Source organism: Astatotilapia calliptera, chromosome 11, assembly GCF_964374335.1.
Source record: "Astatotilapia calliptera chromosome 11, fAstCal68.1, whole genome shotgun sequence".
NCBI classification, from domain to species: domain Eukaryota; kingdom Metazoa; phylum Chordata; class Actinopteri; order Cichliformes; family Cichlidae; genus Astatotilapia; species Astatotilapia calliptera.
The window spans coordinates 18,775,425-18,800,304 of record NC_137432.1 but is presented as its reverse complement, the minus strand read 5'-3'; the positions used below and the strand labels follow the sequence as shown (position 1 = coordinate 18,800,304).

The following is a 24,880-nucleotide window of genomic DNA, read 5'->3' as shown; positions in this document are numbered from 1 at the left end:
CATGGTTCACGCCTACTGGCTAAAGAAGCTGACTGCACTCCACGAGCGTCTGGCAGCACAAATGAACCAGCTGTTAGTTAACGAGACACACCCGGAATGGCTAACCGAAGGTCGGACGGTCCTGATCCCCAAGGACCCCAAGAAGGGACCGGTCCCCTCCAACTACCGACCAATAACCTGCCTCAGTACTACATGGAAGCTCCTGTCAGGCATCATATCGGCTAAGATGAACAGGCACATGGGTCAATACATGAGCGGGACACAGAAAGGAATTGGCAAGAATACCAGAGGCGCAAAACACCAGCTACTGGTAGACAGAACAGTCAGCCGAGACTGCAAGACCAGACTGACCAACCTGTGCACTGCCTGGATTGATTACAAGGCCTATGACTCAATGCCCCACAGCTGGATACTGGAATGCCTAGAATTGTACAAGATCAATGGGACCCTAAGAGCCTTCATCAGGAACTCAATGGGGATGTGGCGTACAACACTAGAGGCCAACTCCAAGCCCATAGCACAAGTCACCATCAAGTGCGGGATCTACCAAGGAGATGCTCTGTCCCCACTGCTGTTCTGCATAGGCCTGAACCCCCTCAGTGAGATCATTAACAAGACTGGCTACGGATACCGACTACGGAACGGAGCAGTTGTCAGCCACCTCCTGTACATGGATGACATCAAGCTGTATGCCAAAAGTGAACGAGACATTGATTCACTGATCCACACTACCAGGCTATACAGCAATGACATTGGAATGTCGTTCGGACTGGAGAAGTGTAGTCGGATGGTAACAAAGAGAGGGAAGGTAGTCAGAACTGAGGGGATTGAACTACCAGAAGGCAACATTGCAGACATAGAGGACAGTTACAAGTACCTGGGGATCCCGCAGGCGAATGGGAACCATGAAGAGACCGCTAGAAAAGCTGCAACCACCAAGTACCTGCAGAGGGTCAGGCAAGTCCTGAGGAGTCAGCTGAATGGTAAGAACAAGATCCGGGCCATCAACATGTACGCCCTGCCCGTGATCAGGTACCCTGCTGGGGTAATAGGCTGGCCAAAGGAGGAGATAGAAGCCACTGACATAAAGACAAGAAAGCTCCTTACCATGCATGGAGGGTTTCACCCCAAGTCCAGCACCCTGAGGCTGTACGCTAAGCGGAAGGAAGGGGGCCGGGGACTGGTGAGTGTCAGCACCACAGTCCAGGATGAGACAAGGAACATCCAAGAATACATTGGGAAGATGGCCCCAACTGACCGAGTGCTCAGTGAATACCTCAGGCAGCAGAAACCCAAGAAAGAGGAGGGAGACGAGGAACCATCATGGAAGGACAGGCCCCTGCACGGTATGTACCACCGGCAGATAGAGGAGGTGGCTGATATCCAGAAATCCTACCAGTGGCTGGACAAAGCTGGACTGAAAGACAGCACAGAGGCACTAATCATGGCAGCACAAGAACAAGCTCTGAGCACAAGATCCATAGAGGCTGGGGTCTATCACACCAGGCAAGACCCCAGGTGCAAGCTGTGTAAAGATGCCCCAGAGACAATCCAGCACATAACAGCAGGGTGCAAGATGCTAGCAGGCAAGGAATACATGGAACGCCATAACCAAGTGGCCGGCATAGTGTACAGGAACATCTGTGCCGAGTATAAACTGGAAGTCCCGAGGTCAAAATGGGAGATGCCCCCAAGGGTGGTGGAGAATGACCGAGCTAAGATCCAGTGGGACTTCCAGATACAGACGAACAAAATGGTGGTGGCTAACCAACCGGACATAGTGGTGGTAGACAAACAGAAGAAGACGGCCGTAGTGATCGATGTAGCGGTTCCGAATGACAGCAATATCAGGAAAAAGGAACACGAGAAGCTGGAGAAATACCAAGGGCTCAGAGAAGAGCTCGAGAGGATGTGGAGGGTGAAGGTAACGGTGGTCCCCGTGGTAATTGGAGCACTAGGTGCGGTGACTCCCAAGCTAGGCGAATGGCTCCAGCAGATCCCGGGAACAACATCGGAGATCTCTGTCCAGAAGAGCGCAGTTCTGGGAACAGCTAAGATACTGCGCAGGACCCTCAAGCTCCCAGGCCTCTGGTAGAGGACCCGAGCTTGAAGGATAAACCGCCCGCAGGGGCGTGCTGGGTGTTGTTTGTTGTTTTATATATATATATATATATATATATAGAAATATCGCTAGCCCGACATCCCGGGGCTAGCGATATTTCCAGTCGGGCTACCAAAATCTATCTCTGCCCTGCCCGTCGGCCTATCGTAGGAAGGAAAAATATATGTCAATGCTTTTGCATTCTTTCGGAAATGTAGCTGGGTAATTATGTCATTGGCATCGGTGAGCCACTGTCAATATGTGACATATTGAAATCGCGTTTGAATTTGCGCTTGTTTTTTGCTTTCACTTTGCAATCACGCGAACTGTGTATAGAGAGCGACAGTACTGATTGGTGACTGATGATAATTTGCGCACCAATTCAGGGTGAAGCAGTGACAGCCAAAGAAAAGCTTACCACAAAACGGAAAAGTTATGACAAATCGGACTATAAGGCAAAAAGAAAGTGCAGCTTTATGGTTTCATGGACAAATGAATTTCTGTGGCTGCAATATGACGAGCTAAATAACCAGGGGTGCACATAAGTGGTCCGCTGGTGCGCATTCGCTGTCAAAATAAAAAACTGCAACGTGTGTTTGCGTACATAAGATTTTCAGGAGGAGGACAGACATTTGTTTAGAACTCTTAAAGATGTCGAAGAAGCAAGCTCCTTTAAGCAATTACTTTGGTTTTCTTCCACCTCCAAAGAAATGTCAGGAGTCCGAACCACAAAAGAAGCACGTATTCTCGGAAAAGTAGTTGCAGGAGGTGAGCTGGCTTCAAACAAATGATGAACGCACAGAGATGTGGTGCGGAATGTGCCGTGAAAATTTAATAAATGACAAATTAAAAAGGCATGAACATTTTTTTTTTGTATCGAAAAAATATTGAACCGTGACCCCAAAGTATCGAAATGAACCGTGAATTTTGTGTATCGTTGCACCCGTAATATATATATATATATATATATATATATATATATATATATATAAGTATATATATACACACACTTCTGTACCGTCTGCCAGCAGGCAGCAGGTAGAAAAGTTTGTGTCCAGGGTGTGAGGGGTCTGTGATGATTTTCCCTGCCCGTTTCCTGGTTCTTGAGAGGTACAGATCCTGGATGGAGGGCAAGGGGGCGCCAATGATCCTTTCTGTTGCCCGTACAGTCCGCTGCAGTCTGCTCCTGCCCTGTTTAGTGGCTGCACCATATCAGACTGTGATGGAGGAGCACAGGACAGACACAATGTAGAACTGGATCAGCAACTCTTGTGGAAGACTGTACTTTCCTAGTTGTCTTTCCTAGTACATCCTCTGCTGGGTCTTTTTGAGGATGGAGTTGATGTTGGTCTCCCACTTCAGGTCCTGCAAGATAGTGGTACCCAGGAACTTCAAGATCTTCACAGTCAACACAGGGCTGTCTGATGTCGTAAGGGGGGAGCAGAGTTGAGGGATGTCTCCTGAAGTCCACTGTCATCTCTACAGTTTTAAGATTGTTCAGCTCCAGATTGTGCTGACTGTACCAGAGTGCCAGCCGCTCAACTTCCTGCTGGTATGCAGACTCATCACCATCCTGAATGAGGCCAATGACAGTGGTGTCATCTGCAAATGTTAGGAGTTTAACAGCCGAGTTCTTGGAGGTGCAGTCAAGATCAAGTGTAAATGATGTAAAGAATATCAAATACGTAGATCAACAAAAGGCTTGTGTGAACAGAAAAGTTTTTTAACTGGTTTTCAAAAGAATCCACAGAGCAAATGTGTTGCTTATGAAATCCATGAAGTGCTACAGAGAAAATTACATTTTATTTATGTAATTAACACATTTTGAACTCTTAAAGAAATATAACAAAAGGAAAGACACCCAGCTGAACTAAAATGATCCATGTAGCAAACAAAAACTGTTTTATCGCCTTTGGGCTTTTGGAGCCTTGATCTGACTTTTAAAAATTGGGGGAGGGGGAGCACTATGCTGCCAAAAAATGAAAAATAGATATTTGCAAAATTCTGCCTAAATATGTATTTTACCTGGTTAATGTGTGTGGCGGGGCGTGGTCTGCAGTGCCGCTGCATGGGAGTCGGACGCGCCTGAGCGGCACCTGCAATCACGCTCTCTGCTGTTGTGTTGTCGGGCTGTGAGCTGAAAAGCTACCGTCGACTGTATGCGTACAGCAAGTGGTCAATAACGGGATGCTGAAAAGCAGCGGGTCTGCCGTGGTATGTTTACAATGGAACTTCTGCTCCTGAACCTCTGGGCACCGCCTCTCAAATCGGGGCTGAAGTCACTTTCATCTTTACGCAGGACTGTAAGCTGTCATCTGTGAGGCGTTAGCGGTGTTTGTTTTTAACATAGTTCACGGTGGAGAACAGCTGCTGACATAATGTGGATCCGAAGATCCATTGGCCTATCTGGGGTTGAAAGTCTTGATAAATGCACAGCGTTTTGGCGGGTATACCGGCTTCTGCGAGTGTGACGCTTATTTTGAGCGATGAAAAATAATAAAATATAATTTTATTATTTTTATTTCAATATCACAACAATCTTCCAATTTAGAACTACAAGTTAAAAAAAAAAGAACTAAACACAAATAAAATACACGTCAGCTAAATACTTCTAATTTATTTTCCCAAACCATGTGAAGCCGCAGTATAAGGACAAAACAGTCGCATGCGGCTCCGGAGCCTGCTCTACGGTCTGCTAACATGGAAACTTTAAATAAAACCAGCAGCTTGTTTCATAGACCTGTCATTTGTTCTTTTGATTATCCACATTATCATCAACAGCTTCATCCATCCTGGGCGAAAACTGGTGAGGGAGACCATGCTGGGTTTCCTCGTTCCAGAGGTTTGGAGAAACTTGTTCCCTTTCTATTATCACAGAAAGGTGTCACATGTTCTGTTAACCTACTGAGAGATGCACCATTTCAGAAACATCAGGAAGACTGAAGTTCATCGCAAGGACGGAAGACTAATGTTCACCACCAGGTCCCTTACAGGGAAATCTTCTGAACTCAACAATATGCCCGCCCCACAAGATTGATAAACCCAGCATTTCATGAACACTGTGATGGAGGCTGTTGCTTTGCGTTATGTTATAAATACTTGGCAAATCCACAGAGGCTCTGGACGTTTACATAAAGATATTATATTTAGTTCTGTAGAAAGTATATTTAAAAATATATTATCCTCTCTTACTCTGGTGTGAATGACTCTGAATTACTTTATGGTAAATAACACACTATTGGCAAAAAACTGTGAAAGATTTCCAGATTACCAATTTTTTGTTCAGCATACAAGTGATGACCTTTGACCTTCATCATGTTTTATTTAATTGTGTCAGAGAAAATCTCATGTGCTCTTCATGCAGCTGAGTACATCAAGTGTTTAAAACGGAAGCTGTGCAGGTCTGAGATCAGACACTGCACTGACAGCACATGTGGTACTTTAACCTTTTTACTGCAGTTAACATTCAATTCAATTTTATTTATATACGGCCAAATCACAACAGCAGTCACCTCAAGGGGCTTTATATTGTACAGTAGGTCATACAATAATAGATACAGAGAAAAACTCAACAATCATATGACCCCGTATGAGCGACACTTTGGCGACAGTGGAAAGGAAAAACTTCCTTTTAACAGGAAGAAACCTCCAGCAGAACCAGGCTCAGGAAGGGGGGACATCTGCTGCGACTGGTTGGGATGAGAAAAGAAATACAGGATAAAGACATGCTGTGGAAGAGAGACAGGGATTAATAACAGATATGATTCAATGCAGAGAGGTCTATTAACACATTATTATTATTATTAGAAATGAGAGCTGCTCCATCCAAAGTGGGATGGATGCCGTCTCTCCTAACAAGACCAGGTTTCCTCCAGAAGGTTTGCCAATTATCTATGAAGCCCACATCGTTTCTTGGACACCACTCAGACAGCCAGCAATTTAAGGAGAACATGCGGCTAAACATGTTACTCCTGGTCTGATTGGGGAGGGGACCAGAGAAAACTACAGAGTCCGACATTGTTTTGGCAAAGTTGCACACCGATTCAATATTGATTTTAGTGACCTCCGATTGACGTAACCGGGTGTCATTACTGTCGACGTGAATTACGATTTTACTGTATTTACGTTTACCCTTAGCCAACAATACCACAGCAACATTCATGTGTACACTCTCACAAACATTTTCCTGTCTTACTAAACCACACATTATAACTGCAATACTTCAGACATACTGAGGTGTTCAATCTAATACATTTTTAATATATTGCTATTACACCCAATCAGCCAGTGAACTGTAGATTTAGTGTTACAGTTTTATAATCAAAGGTTTGGACACATATTTATCAAAATTATTACTTTAATTATAATTGTATGTTGATTATCTGATTTGATAGCACCAATGAAAGCTGAAAGTTGTATTAAGGCATAAGCATGTTAAGAGACTAATATCTAATATCTATCATATGTTTAGCTCTTTCTGAGGCATTTGACAGCAGATATTGAGCAGAAAGGCTACAGCAGCAGAAGAAAACCAAACCAGGTGCTGTTCTTGTCAGCTAAGACACTGGAACATTTCTTGCTTGACTAAAATGTTTCATTTATTTTGATGTCAGATAGTTGACAAACACTAGTAGATAGTTGACCCACCACTGAAGCATTTGTGGACTTCAAATAATTGTATTTTTATAAACAGACTTGAAAATGATTTTCTTAGATGACCGAACACTGTTCAAAATGTCAGCAGAGTATGCTCTAACCATGCAATCAGTTTGTGTGGTGATTCACAAAAATTTAATGTGCAGTTGTCCAGTTTAAGCCCGAAGTGAAAACCCAGCCTGGTTCTGTTCTAGGAGAAACTGTAACAATGGGGCCCGGAGGCCAAAGCATGGATCTGGACCCACACACAACACAACACAACACAAACAAACAACCTAGGATAGCTGACAAACTGGTGTGGAACAGATAAGGAAGCTGGCTTTAAATACTGCCTGTTGTTAGCCCTGGATCACTGACAGGTGAACAAACAGGTGTAGTGATGAGGCTCCGCCCAGGGGTGAGAACATGGAAAAATACAGCCAACTCATCCGGATTATGACCAAAACAAACGTGACTGACCACGTAACAATACACACATACACATAATAGATACCTTCTAAAATACACATGTATATTTTACAAGCATGTACATTTGTACATGGTACAAATTAGTCTTTATAGGTTTATTGTGGCTTTTTTCTTGATGTGCTATATTTTCTTATTTTTTTTTGTGACCAGGAGATATTTCATTTTGTATTCTTATGATCACAGTTATAATCAGAAGTATCAATCATTAATCATTTATATTATATCTTTTATTCACTTTTCTTCCTGACACATGTGATGCTGTAACATGTGAATTTCCCCAGTGTGGGGTTAATAAAGTCTATGTTTAAACTGTATACTATAAAAAGATTTGTCCATTAGATGGAGAAAATATAAAATATAATTCTACCCATTTCCAACATTAACCTTTAAAGCAGTGAGTAACAAATGCAGTTAAATATTGGGACAGAATGATCTACGTTCTAGAAAAATAAATCACTGGCTAATATCTATGATAAAAGTCAGCCAAGTGTTGATTATTTCAACCATATTTTTTGTATATGTCTTATTAATTTGATAGCCGATAATATTGACTTAAAGAAAATAGAGAAATGTACAGGACTTTAAGAAATGTATTCATTTATTTTCTCCACAAACCAAAAATTATGTTTAGTTACAAAAATGTAGTTATTTTTTAAGCTCTGGTGAAATGAGAGGCAACATTGTGACAGTCATAAGAAAAGCTCGGCTGTGATGTTGTTGTTTCCATCAGCTAAGAGAACAAGACCAGAGAGATCAGCGGTGTCACAAAGAGCAGAAGGCCAGCAGTTGTACTGATGGCACTGTTGCAGAGGTCACCCTGGCAGCAGCTGATTTCTGTTCCTATGATTCCTGCAATCTGTGCAGATTGTGTGCTTGAGCAAACCACCTTGGAGGCGCAGCCCTTTACAGTCACCTTTTGCCCTCCTGAAGTCACTGAGGAAATGAAAAGAGGGAATCACTGAATCACTGAGCAGAAAAGAACAAACATGCAGACATTGAATGCTGTCGGCCTGTTACCTCTTGTTGAGATGCAGTGGTCCTCATCTCCATTGCAATTTAGAGTTTTTGTGCAATCGTTTCCATCACATTGGAAGCACTTTTTCCCATTTGGAGATGAGATGCTGCCCTCTGTTGAATACAGAAATATTTGTAATATTTGTTCCCCTCCTTATTTTAACTGTGTGCCAAAAACATCAGCAATAAAACAAACAAAAAAAACAACAGAAAACAAAAGAAAAACCATTTATGTTATTAATATGTTTATTGTTTGAGATTTTTTAATCAGGAAATTTTTACAGATTGATAATTTTGACCTCATCTGTTCAAGCGAATACGACGATTGAAAGAAAGGTTTTGACCCACTTCAAAACTTTCTCAACATATTTAATAAAAATAAATAAATTTTTCTTTTTTTTTTTTACTTTCAAGGACAGGAAATTACATTTCAAAATACCAAGAAGCGTGATAGAAATTACCAGGGGCATCTTGAGAGTTGCAAAGATCAGAGGTGCAACACTTGCTGGTCAGTAGAGTTTGAGAAACTCCAAAGTTGATTGAGGCCTGAACACACTCCTCAGCCGCAGCACAACTTTTCGCTTTAATATCAACCAGTTTTGAATTACCTGCAACAAAAAGAGGAACCATTGAAAACTGAACCAGTTCAAAAGAAGAATAAAATAAAAACTATAAAATATCAAACCTGCATATGAAGTCACTCTTACTGATCCACACTGAGTGTTGGAAGGACATTCTTTTGTTGTCTGAGCGCAGCTTCCAGAGAGGTCCGGTATGCATTCGTAACATTTCAAGGCACAGGCTGATAAAACAAAGATAAAGATAAGTGAAATTTTTCTTGCTTCCAATGCATGGACATATTCTAAAACATTCACTAAAATGAACCGTTTAAAAAATAAAGGGCAAACAGTACAGTAATTAGTATAATAATTTGTAGAACGTAGACAAACGTTTACTGGGTTGTACTAAAACATGTTGTAGAAGCATTAAAAAAGAAAATGTTTCATTGAATATTACAGAACTTTCTTCAAAAGAACAGATAACTGAAGAAAAACTTGCCTCTAGGGAGCAGCACGATCCCAAGGATCAGCACAAGGTTCTGCATTGTGGAGCGGTCAGACATAAGTGAATTCTACTTTAGTTTGTGTTCAGGTTATAAGCAATTCTCATCGAGGGGAGTGGTCTCCTATCTCTGACCACTCCTTAATTCTGCCTTTGACAGTGAAGGAACCTGACTATCAAAAAACAGTCCTTTGAATAAGAATTTGAATTCTTTTTCCACATAATTCAAGTTAAGTGAATGGTAAAGTTTTTAAATTGCTTAATTCTCTATCTGCTGAAATATTTTTAGGCTGCAAATCATTTTCTTTGAGAACAGACGTAAAATGTTTGTTTCTTGAATGAACTGAATGAAAAACAAAACTGACTGTGATTCATGAGAAATGAAAGTCACCGACAACCACACAAAAGGTATGTAACCGTTATTGCCACATGCATTCTATCTTACAGCATATATCAATCAAAACCAGACACACCAGTTTTCAGTGGTATATTATTAACTTGCACGTTTCCCCTTATCTTTTCAAAAAAGGTAATAAAAAAGACACAAATCTGTATTTTCAACTATCAGTGCATCAAAACTGAAACACAGTCAAGAATGACTTGAATTTAAAAACTATTCTCGCATTTTTATTAGACATGTGCTGAGAGAAGACACTTTCTTTTCCCGCTCACCACCTCTGCACACCTTATAACTTTATCTGTAACTATCAGAATTCCTGAGGAGAGTCCCAGGACACTATAGAACAAGCAGGACTCAAAGTCTGAATAATTATATTTATTTTATGCCCCAGTGATGTTTTTTTTCAAACATCCCATTCAGCTGCACTTCTTTCGTCTTTGTGACGAGCAGACGACTGTATTCAGAGAGGGCCGAGGACTTTTTTGTTGTACAGTTATTTTATTTTCAACTTTAATTTATATATTTTATCTTATTCTTTCCCAGTTAAATTTACCCTTCATTCTAATTTGTTGTTGTACAGTTATTTCATTTTTAACTTTAATTTTTATATTTTATTTTATTCCTTCCTTGTTAAATTTACCCTTTTTAATTTTTCATATTTATTTCCTATCTTATTCATAGCCTTTTTTTTCTTCTTCTTCAGGTCACGAGCAGTTGTGTAAGTATTTCACTGCATATCGTACTGTGTATGACTGTGTATGTGACAAATAAAAATTTGAATTTGAATTTGAAAAATTATCCTCCCCATCATTTTCCTGCACAGGAAGCAAGAACATATTGACCTCAATGAGATTTTTAGATTTCTTTTTAGAGATGCTTCTGATATCTCATTAAAGCTGGTAATAAGGAAGCATAGTTCAAACATGTCTTTATTTCAAAGAGAAGGCTAGTCCAACAATAAAACTTTTCAGACTTTGAATATGGTTTGGTTACCTTGAATGATTGACTAGCTTGGACTTAAAATCCAGATACGAAACTGTTGTACAAATATCCTGTACCAACAGTGGCGGTCCTAGCCTGTTTGGCGCCCTGGGCGAACACTCCCTCTGGCGCCCCCCCCCCCAACACACACACATAAAACATATTAAGGATTATATATTAACATAAAACTGTTGTCGGAACCATACTGAATTTCACCAGAGAAACACACACACATATGAAGTGAGAGAGAGTGCGCATAGTATGCAAACAGCCACCAAACAGCCATCATAATTCATCATACAATGAGAACAGAACAACTCAACAATTGACACTGACTAATTAATATTAAAATCTGTAACATAATGTAATGTTTGGAGTTTATTCTGTTACTGTTACTATTTTTACCATTTCTTTTTGGAGCAACTGTAACCCACATCATTTCCTTAGGGATTAATAAAGTATTCTGATTCTGATTGTTTCAGGATGACCTGCCATTATCTAATGACATATCTGCTTGCCTGTATCTTTTGCTCGTTTCTCCTCCTCTTCTTTTTTCGTTATTCTAAACTGAAGAAATGATGGCTTTGAACTTTTCTTGTCCATCTTCCATTGGTTTTAATTTTACACTCCAGTATGAACACCCATCCCCCAACTCAGGGATCACCACAACATAACCTAATAAACCTACACCTTAGTTCACTTTGTCTATTTATTTCGAGGATTTCGCACAACCCAGGATTCAAATCATGAATACATAATAGGCTTGGATTTACAACATTATGAATGAAATGTGGTCTACTTGGAAGCAGCAGGACTCTCCTCCCCTTTCCACGGGTTGTGTGTGAGACTTTAAATCATCAAACTGTAAATTATGAATTTTAAATTGTTATTGATCCCTTTACCCCTGGTCCTAAAGTGTATATTTATTTTCTTACTCTTCTTATATATATTGTTTGTTTACTTTCACTGCTGTAACTGGAGCCTCGTCGTCTCGTCTCTCTATATACTGGACTGTATGTAGCGGAGATGACAATAAAGTTTACTTTGACTTCAGCAGCAAGCAGACGCACCGAGGGCTCTCGCGCTCACTTTTCGCATATAGAATTTCGAAAAAACATCAGCGCAAATTATAAGTCTGTATCATAATGTCTGGTGTTTTCGTGTTTGTTAGTTTGTTTTTATTTTGCTTTATTTCGCGAGTTGGTTATTAGATGCTGCTCCAGCCAGATAATCCCCCGCCGCCCCGCCCTCTCCTCCCTGTGCTGCAAGCAGCAGGCGCACCTCGCAAACGGAGGGCGCCCTTACTCCCAGCAAATGGGCGATAGAAAACCGATCGGTGCCTGTACCATTCCCAATATGGGCTGGCATGACATCGGGTCAACATGCGCGTGATGGCTCCCCCCACCACGATGCCGCCCCGGGCAACCGCCCGTGTCGCCCGTATCATCATTAAATCACTTTAAGCATATTTGCACTGTTTGCTGCTGTTATTGTATATATATATATTTATATTTCTTCATACATTCTTATATATTTCTATACTGTGTATTGTGTATTTGTTGTACAGTTATTTCATTTTTAACTTTAATTTTTATATTTTATTCCTTCCTTGTTAAATTTACCCTTTTTAATTTTTCATATTTATTTCCTATCTTATTCATAGCCTTTTTTTTTCTTCTTCAGGTCACGAGCAGTTGTGTAAGTATTTCACTGCATATCGTACTGTGTATGACTGTGTAAGTGACAAATAAAAATTTGAATTTGAATTTGAAAAATTATCCTCCCCATCATTTTCCTGCACAGGAAGCAAGAACATATTGACCTCAATGAGATTTTTAGATTTCTTTTTAGAGATGCTTCTGACATCTCATTAAAGCTAAGGAAGCATAGTTCAAACATGTCTTTATTTCAAAGAGAAGGCTAGTCCAACAATAAAACTTTTCAGACTTTGAATATGGTTTGGTTACCTTGAATGATTGACTAGCTTTTAATGACTTAAAATCCAGATACGAAACTGTTGTACAAATATCCTGTACCAACATCACTAATCTACTACAGAATTGCAATCTGCTGAATTCTTCATGTGAACATTATAACACATCCGTATTTTGCTTCTTAAAGGTTATAATATGACCTCTGTGTTCCATGTAGCTTTTCTTCTTTTGTTTGCAAAGTTAAATAACCAACTGGGCAAAGACATCAAAGAACCTATAACTCAGTGTTTTTGAGTCTAAATAATTAAATTGGTATTAGTTAGAAATCTCCACTGTTAAATTAGAATAACATCTATGCTGCATTTTTCTTTTAGTCCTGATGGGATTCTATTAAAACTAGTTTGAAAACATGTTGTTTCAGTTTTAATTTTGTGTATTTGTTTGAAATTTTAGTGTTATTATATTGCTTTATTGATTTTTGTATCATATATTTAATGGAATATTCTGTGAAGCTGTTTAATTCTATTGCTGAAATATTTTAGGCTGCAAATCATTTTCTTCAAGAACAGACGTAAAATGTTTGTTTTGTTTTTTTTGTCTTTGATGACCAGTGACTGTTTCAAATGTCAGCAGAGTATGCTTTAACCATGTAATCACTCTGTGTGGTAGTTCTTGACGACAGCTTAATTTCTTGCACTGAATGAAAAACAAAACTGACTGTGATTCATGAGAAATGAAAGTCACCGACAACCACACAAAAGGTATGTAACCGTTATTGCCACATGCATTCTATCTTACAGCATATATCAATCAAAACCAGACACACCAGTTTTCAGTGGTATATTATTCACTTGCACATTTCCCCTTATCTTTTCAAAAAAGGTAATAAAAAAGACACAAATCTGTATTTTCAACTATCAGTGCATCAAAACTGAAACACAGTCAAGAATGACTTGAATTTAAAAACTATTCTCGCATTTTTATTAGACATGTGCTGAGAGAAGACACTTTCTTTTCCCGCTCACCACCTCTGCACAGGCTGTAACTTTATCTGTAACTATCAGAATTCCTGAGGAGAGTCCCAGGACACTATAGAACAAGCAGGACTCAAAGTCTGAATAATTATATTTATTTTATGCCCCAGTGATGTTTTTTTCAAACATCCCATTCAGCTGCACTTCTTTCGTCTTTGTGACGAGCAGACGACTGTATTCAGAGAGGGCCGAGGACTTTTTTGTTGTACAGTTATTTTATTTTCAACTTTAATTTATATATTTTATCTTATTCTTTCCCAGTTAAATTTACCCTTCATTCTAATTTGTTGTTGTACAGTTATTTCATTTTTAACTTTAATTTTTATATTTTATTTTATTCCTTCCTTGTTAAATTTACCCTTTTTAATTTTTCATATTTATTTCCTATCTTATTCATAGCCTTTTTTTTCTTCTTCTTCAGGTCACGAGCAGTTGTGTAAGTATTTCACTGCATATCGTACTGTGTATGACTGTGTATGTGACAAATAAAAATTTGAATTTGAATTTGAAAAATTATCCTCCCCATCATTTTCCTGCACAGGAAGCAAGAACATATTGACCTCAATGAGATTTTTAGATTTCTTTTTAGAGATGCTTCTGATATCTCATTAAAGCTGGTAATAAGGAAGCATAGTTCAAACATGTCTTTATTTCAAAGAGAAGGCTAGTCCAACAATAAAACTTTTCAGACTTTGAATATGGTTTGGTTACCTTGAATGATTGACTAGCTTGGACTTAAAATCCAGATACGAAACTGTTGTACAAATATCCTGTACCAACAGTGGCGGTCCTAGCCTGTTTGGCGCCCTGGGCGAACACTCCCTCTGGCGCCCCCCCCCCAACACACACACATAAAACATATTAAGGATTATATATTAACATAAAACTGTTGTCGGAACCATACTGAATTTCACCAGAGAAACACACACACATATGAAGTGAGAGAGAGTGCGCATAGTATGCAAACAGCCACCAAACAGCCATCATAATTCATCATACAATGAGAACAGAACAACTCAACAATTGACACTGACTAATTAATATTAAAATCTGTAACATAATGTAATGTTTGGAGTTTATTCTGTTACTGTTACTATTTTTACCATTTCTTTTTGGAGCAACTGTAACCCACATCATTTCCTTAGGGATTAATAAAGTATTCTGATTCTGATTGTTTCAGGATGACCTGCCATTATCTAATGACATATCTGCTTGCCTGTATCTTTTGCTCGTTTCTCCTCCTCTTCTTTTTTCGTTATTCTAAACTGAAGAAATGATGGCTTTGAACTTTTCTTGTCCATCTTCCATTGGTTTTAATTTTACACTCCAGTATGAACACCCATCCCCCAACTCAGGGATCACCACAACATAACCTAATAAACCTACACCTTAGTTCACTTTGTCTATTTATTTCGAGGATTTCGCACAACCCAGGATTCAAATCATGAATACATAATAGGCTTGGATTTACAACATTATGAATGAAATGTGGTCTACTTGGAAGCAGCAGGACTCTCCTCCCCTTTCCACGGGTTGTGTGTGAGACTTTAAATCATCAAACTGTAAATTATGAATTTTAAATTGTTATTGATCCCTTTACCCCTGGTCCTAAAGTGTATATTTATTTTCTTACTCTTCTTATATATATTGTTTGTTTACTTTCACTGCTGTAACTGGAGCCTCGTCGTCTCGTCTCTCTATATACTGGACTGTATGTAGCGGAGATGACAATAAAGTTTACTTTGACTTCAGCAGCAAGCAGACGCACCGAGGGCTCTCGCGCTCACTTTTCGCATATAGAATTTCGAAAAAACATCAGCGCAAATTATAAGTCTGTATCATAATGTCTGGTGTTTTCGTGTTTGTTAGTTTGTTTTTATTTTGCTTTATTTCGCGAGTTGGTTATTAGATGCTGCTCCAGCCAGATAATCCCCCGCCGCCCCGCCCTCTCCTCCCTGTGCTGCAAGCAGCAGGCGCACCTCGCAAACGGAGGGCGCCCTTACTCCCAGCAAATGGGCGATAGAAAACCGATCGGTGCCTGTACCATTCCCAATATGGGCTGGCATGACATCGGGTCAACATGCGCGTGATGGCTCCCCCCACCACGATGCCGCCCCGGGCAACCGCCCGTGTCGCCCGTATCATCATTAAATCACTTTAAGCATATTTGCACTGTTTGCTGCTGTTATTGTATATATATATATTTATATTTCTTCATACATTCTTATATATTTCTATACTGTGTATTGTGTATTTGTTGTACAGTTATTTCATTTTTAACTTTAATTTTTATATTTTATTCCTTCCTTGTTAAATTTACCCTTTTTAATTTTTCATATTTATTTCCTATCTTATTCATAGCCTTTTTTTTTCTTCTTCAGGTCACGAGCAGTTGTGTAAGTATTTCACTGCATATCGTACTGTGTATGACTGTGTAAGTGACAAATAAAAATTTGAATTTGAATTTGAAAAATTATCCTCCCCATCATTTTCCTGCACAGGAAGCAAGAACATATTGACCTCAATGAGATTTTTAGATTTCTTTTTAGAGATGTGTTAGATTTGTATTGTTGATTGTCATTTATGCTTAGAAATATTTACTTATATATGCTTAGAGTTTTGTAATTAGTTGTAGATTGGTAGAGGTTTTGATCCTTGATAGTCTGCAAACTTTGTGTGTATTAGACAGCACTTTGGGAGCATGAGAGGTCATACCGTGTCTTATTATTTTATGGTAGGATTAACGTAGTTGCGTCTGTTCTAGTCTAAGTGCTCTTTGTTTAGATGAACTGCAGGACTTCCTCACCGTGTTATCTAGGATGAACCATCTAGGGTGAGGGGGAGGCTACCCTCTTCCTGACCAAGGATGTTTGACCCTTTGATCAGCAACACACACACACACACACACACACACACACACACACACACACACACACACACACACAGGCAAGGTACTCTTTGTTTGTATGTAGACGTCGTATGTTAATGAACCTATGCATATTCATGTAACCTCAATAAAAGGATAGTGTATGGGAGGACGGACGAGACCAACTGGAGTCAAGCGGTTGTCCGGTTCTCTCCCGTGCACGAGTAACATGAAGAAGTTTGCCTACTTGCGTCTTGCTTGCAGTGTAATTATATTGTCTTAACGTTCCAGCGAATAGGTTTATGCTACAAACCTAACATTAATTGGTCCTTCGATGCCGGAGCCCTGGAATCGCATTCACCGAGGGGAGGAGGGACACGCTGAAAGACTGACGTCAGCCAGGAAGTTCCTGTGGATTCGCTGTATGTCTTTTCTCCTCGATGAATGGCGATTGGCGGGATTCGAGGCTGATATTACACGCTAAGCAACACCGAGTAAGTTTAGAGTCCAACTCTATAACTGTACGTCTTCGCCGCTCAGTGGGGCGTTGTCCGTGGCCGCTTAGTGGGGCTAAAATTACGTCTTCGCCGCTCAGTGGGGCGTTGTCCGTGGCCGCTCAGTGGGGCTAAAATTCGCCGTCTAAGTGGGGCGATGTACAAGGCCGCTCAGTGGGGTTTTTTGTACAGAAGCATTAAGTCGCAGAGTTGCGCAGTTCGAACTTTTTTTGGTTCGCCGTCTTAGTGGGGCGAAATACAGACCGCTGTGTGGGGTACTGTAGTGAGTTCTCCACCGCTCAGTGGGGTGTTGAGAAGTTCCGCGGGGTCCAGATTGTGCTGGACAGTAGGCCTATTTTGTGTTGTTGTCATTGTCGTCGTTGTTGTTGTTGTTGTTGTGTGTGCGGAGCAGAACATGTGGTCTGTGACACCGACTGTTGTTGTTATCATGGGTTTCTAAGCAACCAAGAGTGATTCGGAGGGAGACAGACGTTTGTGCTGGACTTTGCTCCTGGCAGCACAAAGTATTTATGTAAAAAAAAGAGAGAGCGAAGGCTCCACAGCTGCGTGGGTGCACGCGAATGCGGTCGCGCGGGTTTCACGCGGACCTGAGCCGTGCGGTTAATCGCAGGCTTATAAATGGAAGAGATTCAAATGTTAGAAGTTTTCAGAAAACACACCAGCCTTGGAGAGCTGTGGAGAAGGCCAGCCCACATCAGCAGCACTTAAGATATGCTCTGGTGAATGGCTTTCCCCCCACCCCTTGCTGACACAATGTTTATTCTTTAGCTTGCCCTGATCGACAGCAGCCTGTGTGCCAGACCATAGATTTAATTGAGGTGGATAGTTGTTAAAAGTAATCTACATTAAGCTTGTGGTTGCTTAAATTCAGTACAATGACATGTGAGGTGAAGTGATATAGGTAAATATTTAAACTCATGAAGTGCATAGAGGCACTTGACCTGTGTGGAAGACAGTCGTCTTATTATGAGCCATTGTTGAGATATAGAGCACATCTGTGAAAACAACTAATATGCTCAACCCTGTATGAAACATCTAAAAATACATGATGGAGAAGCTGTGTTGAATATGTAAGTGTAAGACTTTGCCGCTGTGGGCAGAGCATGCAACTACTGTGTGATGTCGCGTTGCAGTTTTGTTTTTGTTTTTCTGAGCTGATGAGCAAGCTACACGTTATCAGATCAAGAGCTGTCTGGGAACTACTCAAAGAGGGGGAAACAGGGAGTGTGCAGCGTTTCCGTGAGCAGTTTTCCTGCATCTTGACTTGTGTGTAGAGTGTTCATAACATCAGCATCATGTTTTTGTTTATTTGTTTGTTGGATTAAAAATAATTAAATAAACTGGTGATCATGCCTATGGATCACCATGGCACTTATCTCCAGCCATATGATTTATTTATGCAGATGAAAAAGTGAGTGTGAATGTGTCTGACATCACAGTGTTTTTGTGCACTGTGCAAAAGTAATTGCCTCTGATTGTGAGTGAGAGCAGTGATTTTGCAGACCACCAGCTATTGTGAAGAAAAAAAAAAGAGTGAAAAAGAGACAAATTACATTGTAGACGAAGAGAAATAATCATAGGAAAAAGGTTTTGTGTTGATCAGCCGAAAAACAACTACAATGTCATTTTCTGCTTTTAAGAAAGGATTGTTCACACAAACACAGACAGAGAGAGAGAGAGAGATGTGTGTTGATTAAACAGTGATGATGATAATGAACATGTTTTAGTTTGTCACTTTCAGGTGAAAAGCAGACCTGAATCAATTTTCCACATGCAGCAGTCGGAAGAAAGTTATAGTTTAACATCATTGGAAACATGCAGGCCAAGTTTCTGGCTGACTTATTTAAAGCGCAATGTGTATGTGTCTCTCAACCTCACAAGCAAGCAAGCTCTCACCCCTCCCTGAAGACAAGGAATGCAGCTCCAAAGCAATAACATGATAAAGAGACAGCATCAAGTCCTGAGCAAAAAAGTCCCAACAAGCAGCAGCAATGTGGATAAACAGCAGCAGAAGAAGAAAGCAAACCCATCTTCCTGTCTGATTGGATGAATTCCACGGAAGGGCGAGCAAGATGGCGGCGTGAAGAAGAGTTTTTGTTTGAGTTCTCAGCACGAGACACTTATTTGACGTCTTTCTGGCTTTCGGGACTTTTTTGGAGATCAGCGCGCTAAGCTTGCTGGATCTGAGGCCAGGTTCTGCGGCAGCAGCATGTCGAAATGCTCAAAAAGGACTGAGTGACTCGGGCAAGCCACATGAAAGAAATGGACCCTTCATGATGCGTTCAACGTGCCAGCGCTGTGGTGGGAAAGGCTCCATCATAAACACGCCCTGCGCCCTGCGCCGAGGTTCAGGCCAAGAAGAAGAAGACGATGACTTCCAAGCCCAAGAAGGTCGGCCTCAGCGTGGGCGAGCTGATTGTGAAAGCCGTGGCCGCTTCCAAGGAGCGCAACGGCCTGTCTGTGGCCGCTCTCAAGAAGGCTCTGGCTGCCGGAGGCTACGATGTGGACAAGAACAAGGCCCGTGTCAAGACCGCCATCAAGAGCCTGGTGGCGAAGGGCACTCTGGTGCAGACCAAGGGCACCAGGACCTCCGGATCCTTCAAGATGAACAAGGCTACTGAGAGCAAAGCCAAGAAGCCCGCCGCGGCCAAAGCCAAGAAACCGGCAGCAGCTGCTAAGAAGTCGCCCAAGAAGGCAGCAGCAGCACTTCAGCTACTAGACAGGACGAAGCTGAAGGAGAACTGCCGGGACTGTTGAAGTGGGAGAGGACAACAGAGTGAGAAGACTAGGTGAGAACACATAGGAATTATTTAATGTGGGAAATCAAAATTTGGGTTAGCAAACCTGGGGAAAAGAAAACTGACTGCTTAAGTTGGAAAATTGAGACGGAGTCTGAAACATTGCGAAAATAGAAACATATACAAAATCACACACACACAAGCAGAACATGCATTAACCCTACTAACAATTCCAAACACAAAATGACTCATGAAGACTCATAGCACATTAGTTAAGAAATGATTAAATAATAGCAGAGAAATGTGTAGGAAAGGCAGCTTTAAGAACATGCTCTGCTGGAGATGCAGCTCCACAGACATGCATTAGACCTGCCTAATAACACAAACCCATGCAATGAAAATTAGCTTGTTATCTTTCATCAGTGTTAAAATAGTGTCAATTTAGCAGACACTTGTTATTAAATACTGAATTTATCCAATGCAAAAAATTGACTCTCCAGGTTGCAGGACAACAGTTTAACTTTTGTGGGAAAAAAGATCCTGGTTTGACCAACCAGTGATCAGACAATAAATTTAGTTGTTAAAATGGTAAATTGGGAGAAGCTTCCTGCTTGATTAATGCAGCACAAGTGATTTACTGTATGAGGGAAATTGTCTTTTGTGATACTATTTTGAACATGCTTTTCTGTCGTCCTGTCAACTTAGTGGGTTAATAGCTGATATGCAAATTAGTTGATCGTTCTTAGATTAATGACAGGTGATTGAATTCTAGCACGAGTGAATGAGATGTGTTGGAGTTGTTGTGTGTTGAGTGGAGACTCTAAAACACTGAGTTTCCTGCTTTGATGTGCGAGTGAATCCTGTATTTAGATACACAACTCTGAATACGTCAGAACAGACTGTTTTGTGAAGTGCATGACAGCATGTCACATGTTTTATGATGAATGGAAAAGGAAAATTGAATAAAATAGATCTGTGGCCTAAATGAGTGAAGAACACAGACCTGGTGATTAAACTCATAAGTTAAAGAAGACATTAGGCTTATGTTGTGAGTGGTGCAGCTGATGGTTGATTTGGAGTGAATCTAGCTGATGATTCTTCTCCTGTTGTGAAGTTGATGAGGAGTTTGTGTCATGACTTAACAAGGCCTTTTTATTTTGATACTTTCACAGTGCACTGAAAGTTTTGTTCGATAATCTCTGTTCTTTAAGCAGATCTGCACGTCGGGAATTAAAAGCGCTACACGTCGTCGAGAAAATTGTGCCAAGTGAGTTCTCCACATTTAAATGGACTCTGGAGAAAGCCACTTATTTGGGACAATTATTAAATGACAGTCCCAGTCCAAAAGGATTCAGCGATGTAATCCAAACTAAAGTTCTTCTTTTTCTTTTTGAAATGACGTCATTTTGCTGAGAGTGGAAACTAAATGCGACGATAGGTTCCACTATCAGCAAAGAAAGAAAGAATGAATGCATGAATGAGTGAGTGAAAGGAAAACAAACTGACTGACTGGTAAAAGCTGACAAGACTTTACTGATGTAACACGACTGTGTGAAGTTGACCCCCGCCTGGCAGGGGTGCAGATGAGTCTGTGTGCCTCACTTTACAGAAGCAGAAAGATGACAGCAACACTCGAGGTTGCATGATGATTTAACCTTTTAAATGCCATTTTCTGTGTCTGTGCATTTATCAGGTGTGTTATTCATAGGCTTGAGTTGCTCACAGAGATAACTGTGACAAAGTATGCATACGCCTGCGCAAGCGCTAATATTTGCATTTTCTTTTCTTACAGCATGCCAGTTCTTCATGTGAATTGATGATGCGATTTATACCAGGACAACTGGTTGATGTTTTTTCCTACTACAGGATTTCTGGGTTTATGTGTGAGGAAAACTGTGTTTACAGGTTATGAGTGGTGATGCTGTTGCATTGTGTTGATGGGAAAATGTGAAGGTTACTTTGATAATGTGAATAACCTGTGTGAAATTTCCGGTGTTGAGAACTGGTGTTACTTCTTTCCACAGCTAGGGTTGACTTTATGGTGTTTTTATGGCACCTCTGGAACCTGTTGACCTGTGTCTGACCTCTGTCTGACTACAGTCAATGTGTATTGCTAATGTTAGTTTCTTTGAGAATGCTGTGGAAGATTCAGCTGAAACGGACAAGTGACATGAGTAAAACAAATAAGAGATACAGTGTTTCTGGGATAGTTTGATATGGGCTCATTAGCTGGCCACTTTTGAGCCCATAGTAATATATAAGTGGAGTGACTTTGCTTAAGAGCAGTCACCGATTACATTAATGTTGCCTGAGTACATGGGATGATCCATGTCTGAGGCGACTTATGAAAATAATTGTAGTTTACTGATTTGAGAAAACCTGCACATGACACTTGTCTTGCTGATGTTGAATGCTTCTTGTCCTTATGATACAATTGTTTACAGGTATGAAGTTTGATTTTACTTCCAGATTTTGTTTTCCAGGCCATGATGGTGTGTATGCAGGCTCCTGGGAGAGCCAGGTGTTAAGCAAACTTAATATGCAAAACACACTAGCATTTTTGTTGCAGGATTATAGGTCCAGGGTGGTGCTGCTCCAGGGGAGGAGATGCCCTGATGTTGCCTGGGATATGATCTAGCTAATCTTTTTCTTTAAGACTGGAATCCAGGTTTGGTGAGTTGACGCATGGGTGTGTCCATGCGTCAAGAGGAGGGGTCCAAGGATTAACATTAAACAATGTTTTTTATTATTGTTGCAGTGATTTGTGTGATTAGCCGTTTTATTTACAAGTATTAAACCTATGCAAGTGGTGCATCCATGTTCAGATGAGGCTTTGATGGCCTATAAGTGAAGTTCACTGAACTAAAGAATGTGGTTTGATGATTGTTGACATGCTCTCCAAATAGAAGTTTTTCTTCTTAGCAAGGAAATACAGGTGCAGCAGTAATCTCCTGAGAAATCTTCAGAGGCCCAGTGAGAAGCGCATAGCTGACAGGACCAGGCAGTGGTTGAGGTCAAAGATCAAGCTGATTGGGGCCCATCATGAAATCAGACCTTGGAGCCACAGCAAGGACCATGAAACTGCCTGCAAAATAGAGGAGAGGATCGTCCACAAGATGGGAGAGAGGCTTCAGGAGGATCAGAGATCATCTTCAGCACAGCAGACATCACACAGAGAGCTGTGCTACTAAGCTTCCAGGAAATCAAGAGGAGACTTCCCACAGCAAGATTTTAAATAAAATGAAAGATTCAATATTGACGCTGAGGAAGACAACTAAGGTGTACGACGTGCTCTGCCTTAAACCTTCAGCAGCGTTGGAACATGAAAACTCGTGGGATGAGGGGAGCGTGCCAAGCTCCATCGACAGCGTAGAAGGAGTTCGAGGATGACATCATGATTCTGTGAAAAGCACAGGAACCAGAAGCTATGGTGGTGATAACAGCAGTTTCCTATGAACATCACCTAACGCTGTGCCACTATACTGTGCATACGATGACACTCTGAAGGCTGCTGGGATCATAACAGCAGTAAGACAACTGAACCCTGCACCCTTTCCACAGAGGTGTTTCTCTGCAGAGCGTGGACAATGAAGGAGTCATAAATATCCCCCTCGCAGGATGAAGGCCTGAAGTGAGGTGATGGGAGGCCATAAAACTAGAGTGCTGAGAGGTCTGCAGCTTTGGAAATAGCTGAGAACCATGTTGACAAACAACAAAACCAACTGGTATGTTTGAATGTCTATTCTACATACATTTGGACTCTGGTCCTATGGACAACGATGGAAACAACTGGAAGAGACATTCATGACGCCCTGCAGAACTCAAACCACTCAGCAGAGAGACATGTGATGTGCACACCTGGAGGAAGCATTACCAAGCTGAGATGTTTTTGAAAATGTTACTTTTTTATTTTCACTATTAAATTAACAATTTCTTTGTTTGCTCGTAAGATGCAGTTTGCCATGAGATGAGCTCAATGAATGGGATAACTGCTAATACATTTGTTGAACTGTGTACCTTTTCAGTAATTTAGGGTGATTTGACATATGCTGAGTATAAAAATGTTTGCATTGAAACTGTCAGACATGAGGTATTCATACCTGGGAACTTTTCAGGCATAAAGGTCAAAAAGGGGGGAAATGTTAGATTTGTATTGTTGATTGTCATTTATGCTTAGAAATATTTACTTATATATGCTTAGAGTTTTGTAATTAGTTGTAGATTGGTAGAGGTTTTGATCCTTGATAGTCTGCAAACTTTGTGTGTATTAGACAGCACTTTGGGAGCATGAGAGGTCATACCGTGTCTTATTATTTTATGGTAGGATTAACGTAGTTGCGTCTGTTCTAGTCTAAGTGCTCTTTGTTTAGATGAACTGCAGGACTTCCTCACCGTGTTATCTAGGATGAACCATCTAGGGTGAGGGGGAGGCTACCCTCTTCCTGACCAAGGATGTTTGACCCTTTGATCAGCAACACACACACACACACACACACACACACACACACACACACACACACACACAGGCAAGGTACTCTTTGTTTGTATGTAGACGTCGTATGTTAATGAACCTATGCATATTCATGTAACCTCAATAAAAGGATAGTGTATGGGAGGACGGACGAGACCAACTGGAGTCAAGCGGTTGTCCGGTTCTCTCCCGTGCACGAGTAACATGAAGAAGTTTGCCTACTTGCGTCTTGCTTGCAGTGTAATTATATTGTCTTAACGTTCCAGCGAATAGGTTTATGCTACAAACCTAACAGATGCTTCTGACATCTCATTAAAGCTAAGGAAGCATAGTTCAAACATGTCTTTATTTCAAAGAGAAGGCTAGTCCAACAATAAAACTTTTCAGACTTTGAATATGGTTTGGTTACCTTGAATGATTGACTAGCTTTTAATGACTTAAAATCCAGATACGAAACTGTTGTACAAATATCCTGTACCAACATCACTAATCTACTACAGAATTGCAATCTGCTGAATTCTTCATGTGAACATTATAACACATCCGTATTTTGCTTCTTAAAGGTTATAATATGACCTCTGTGTTCCATGTAGCTTTTCTTCTTTTGTTTGCAAAGTTAAATAACCAACTGGGCAAAGAC

At 40.6% G+C, this 24,880-nt stretch overlaps 1 protein-coding gene, 1 long non-coding RNA gene and 1 pseudogene across 3 annotated transcripts in view; 1 reads left to right on the top strand and 2 right to left on the bottom strand.

The window, feature by feature from the left end:
* LOC145431794 (uncharacterized) overlaps positions 1-24,880 on the bottom strand; it is a 132,753-nt gene that overhangs the window by 105,158 nt on the left and 2,715 nt on the right. The gene's annotated exons all lie outside the window — the stretch shown is intronic.
* On the bottom strand, positions 7,806-9,512 carry LOC113032440 (urokinase plasminogen activator surface receptor-like). Its single transcript, XM_026185359.2, has 5 exons — positions 9,299-9,512; positions 8,925-9,041; positions 8,701-8,847; positions 8,243-8,353; positions 7,806-8,158 (listed from the first exon to the last, which is right to left on the bottom strand). The coding sequence occupies exons 1-5, from the start codon at positions 9,360-9,362 to the stop codon at positions 7,956-7,958; spliced, it is 642 nt and encodes a 213-aa protein (XP_026041144.2). The 5' UTR covers positions 9,363-9,512; the 3' UTR covers positions 7,806-7,955.
* Positions 16,904-24,452, top strand: LOC145431793 (histone H1 pseudogene; annotated as a pseudogene). The gene has a single exon (XR_013912091.1). The product of XR_013912091.1 is annotated as a histone H1 pseudogene (transcript).

Bases quoted from the DNA above. Each gene is read 5' to 3' on its own strand.
- LOC113032440 (XM_026185359.2), bottom strand. From the start codon at position 9,362: ATGTCTGACCGCTCCACAATGCAGAACCTTGTGCTGATCCTTGGGATC. The intron at 8,848-8,924 runs GTTTGATATTTT...TTTTTGTTGCAG, and splicing joins AAGAGTGACTTCATATGCAG to GTAATTCAAAACTGGTTGAT. The intron at 8,159-8,242 runs GTAACAGGCCGA...TCATTTCCTCAG, and splicing joins CCACTGCATCTCAACAAGAG to TGACTTCAGGAGGGCAAAAG.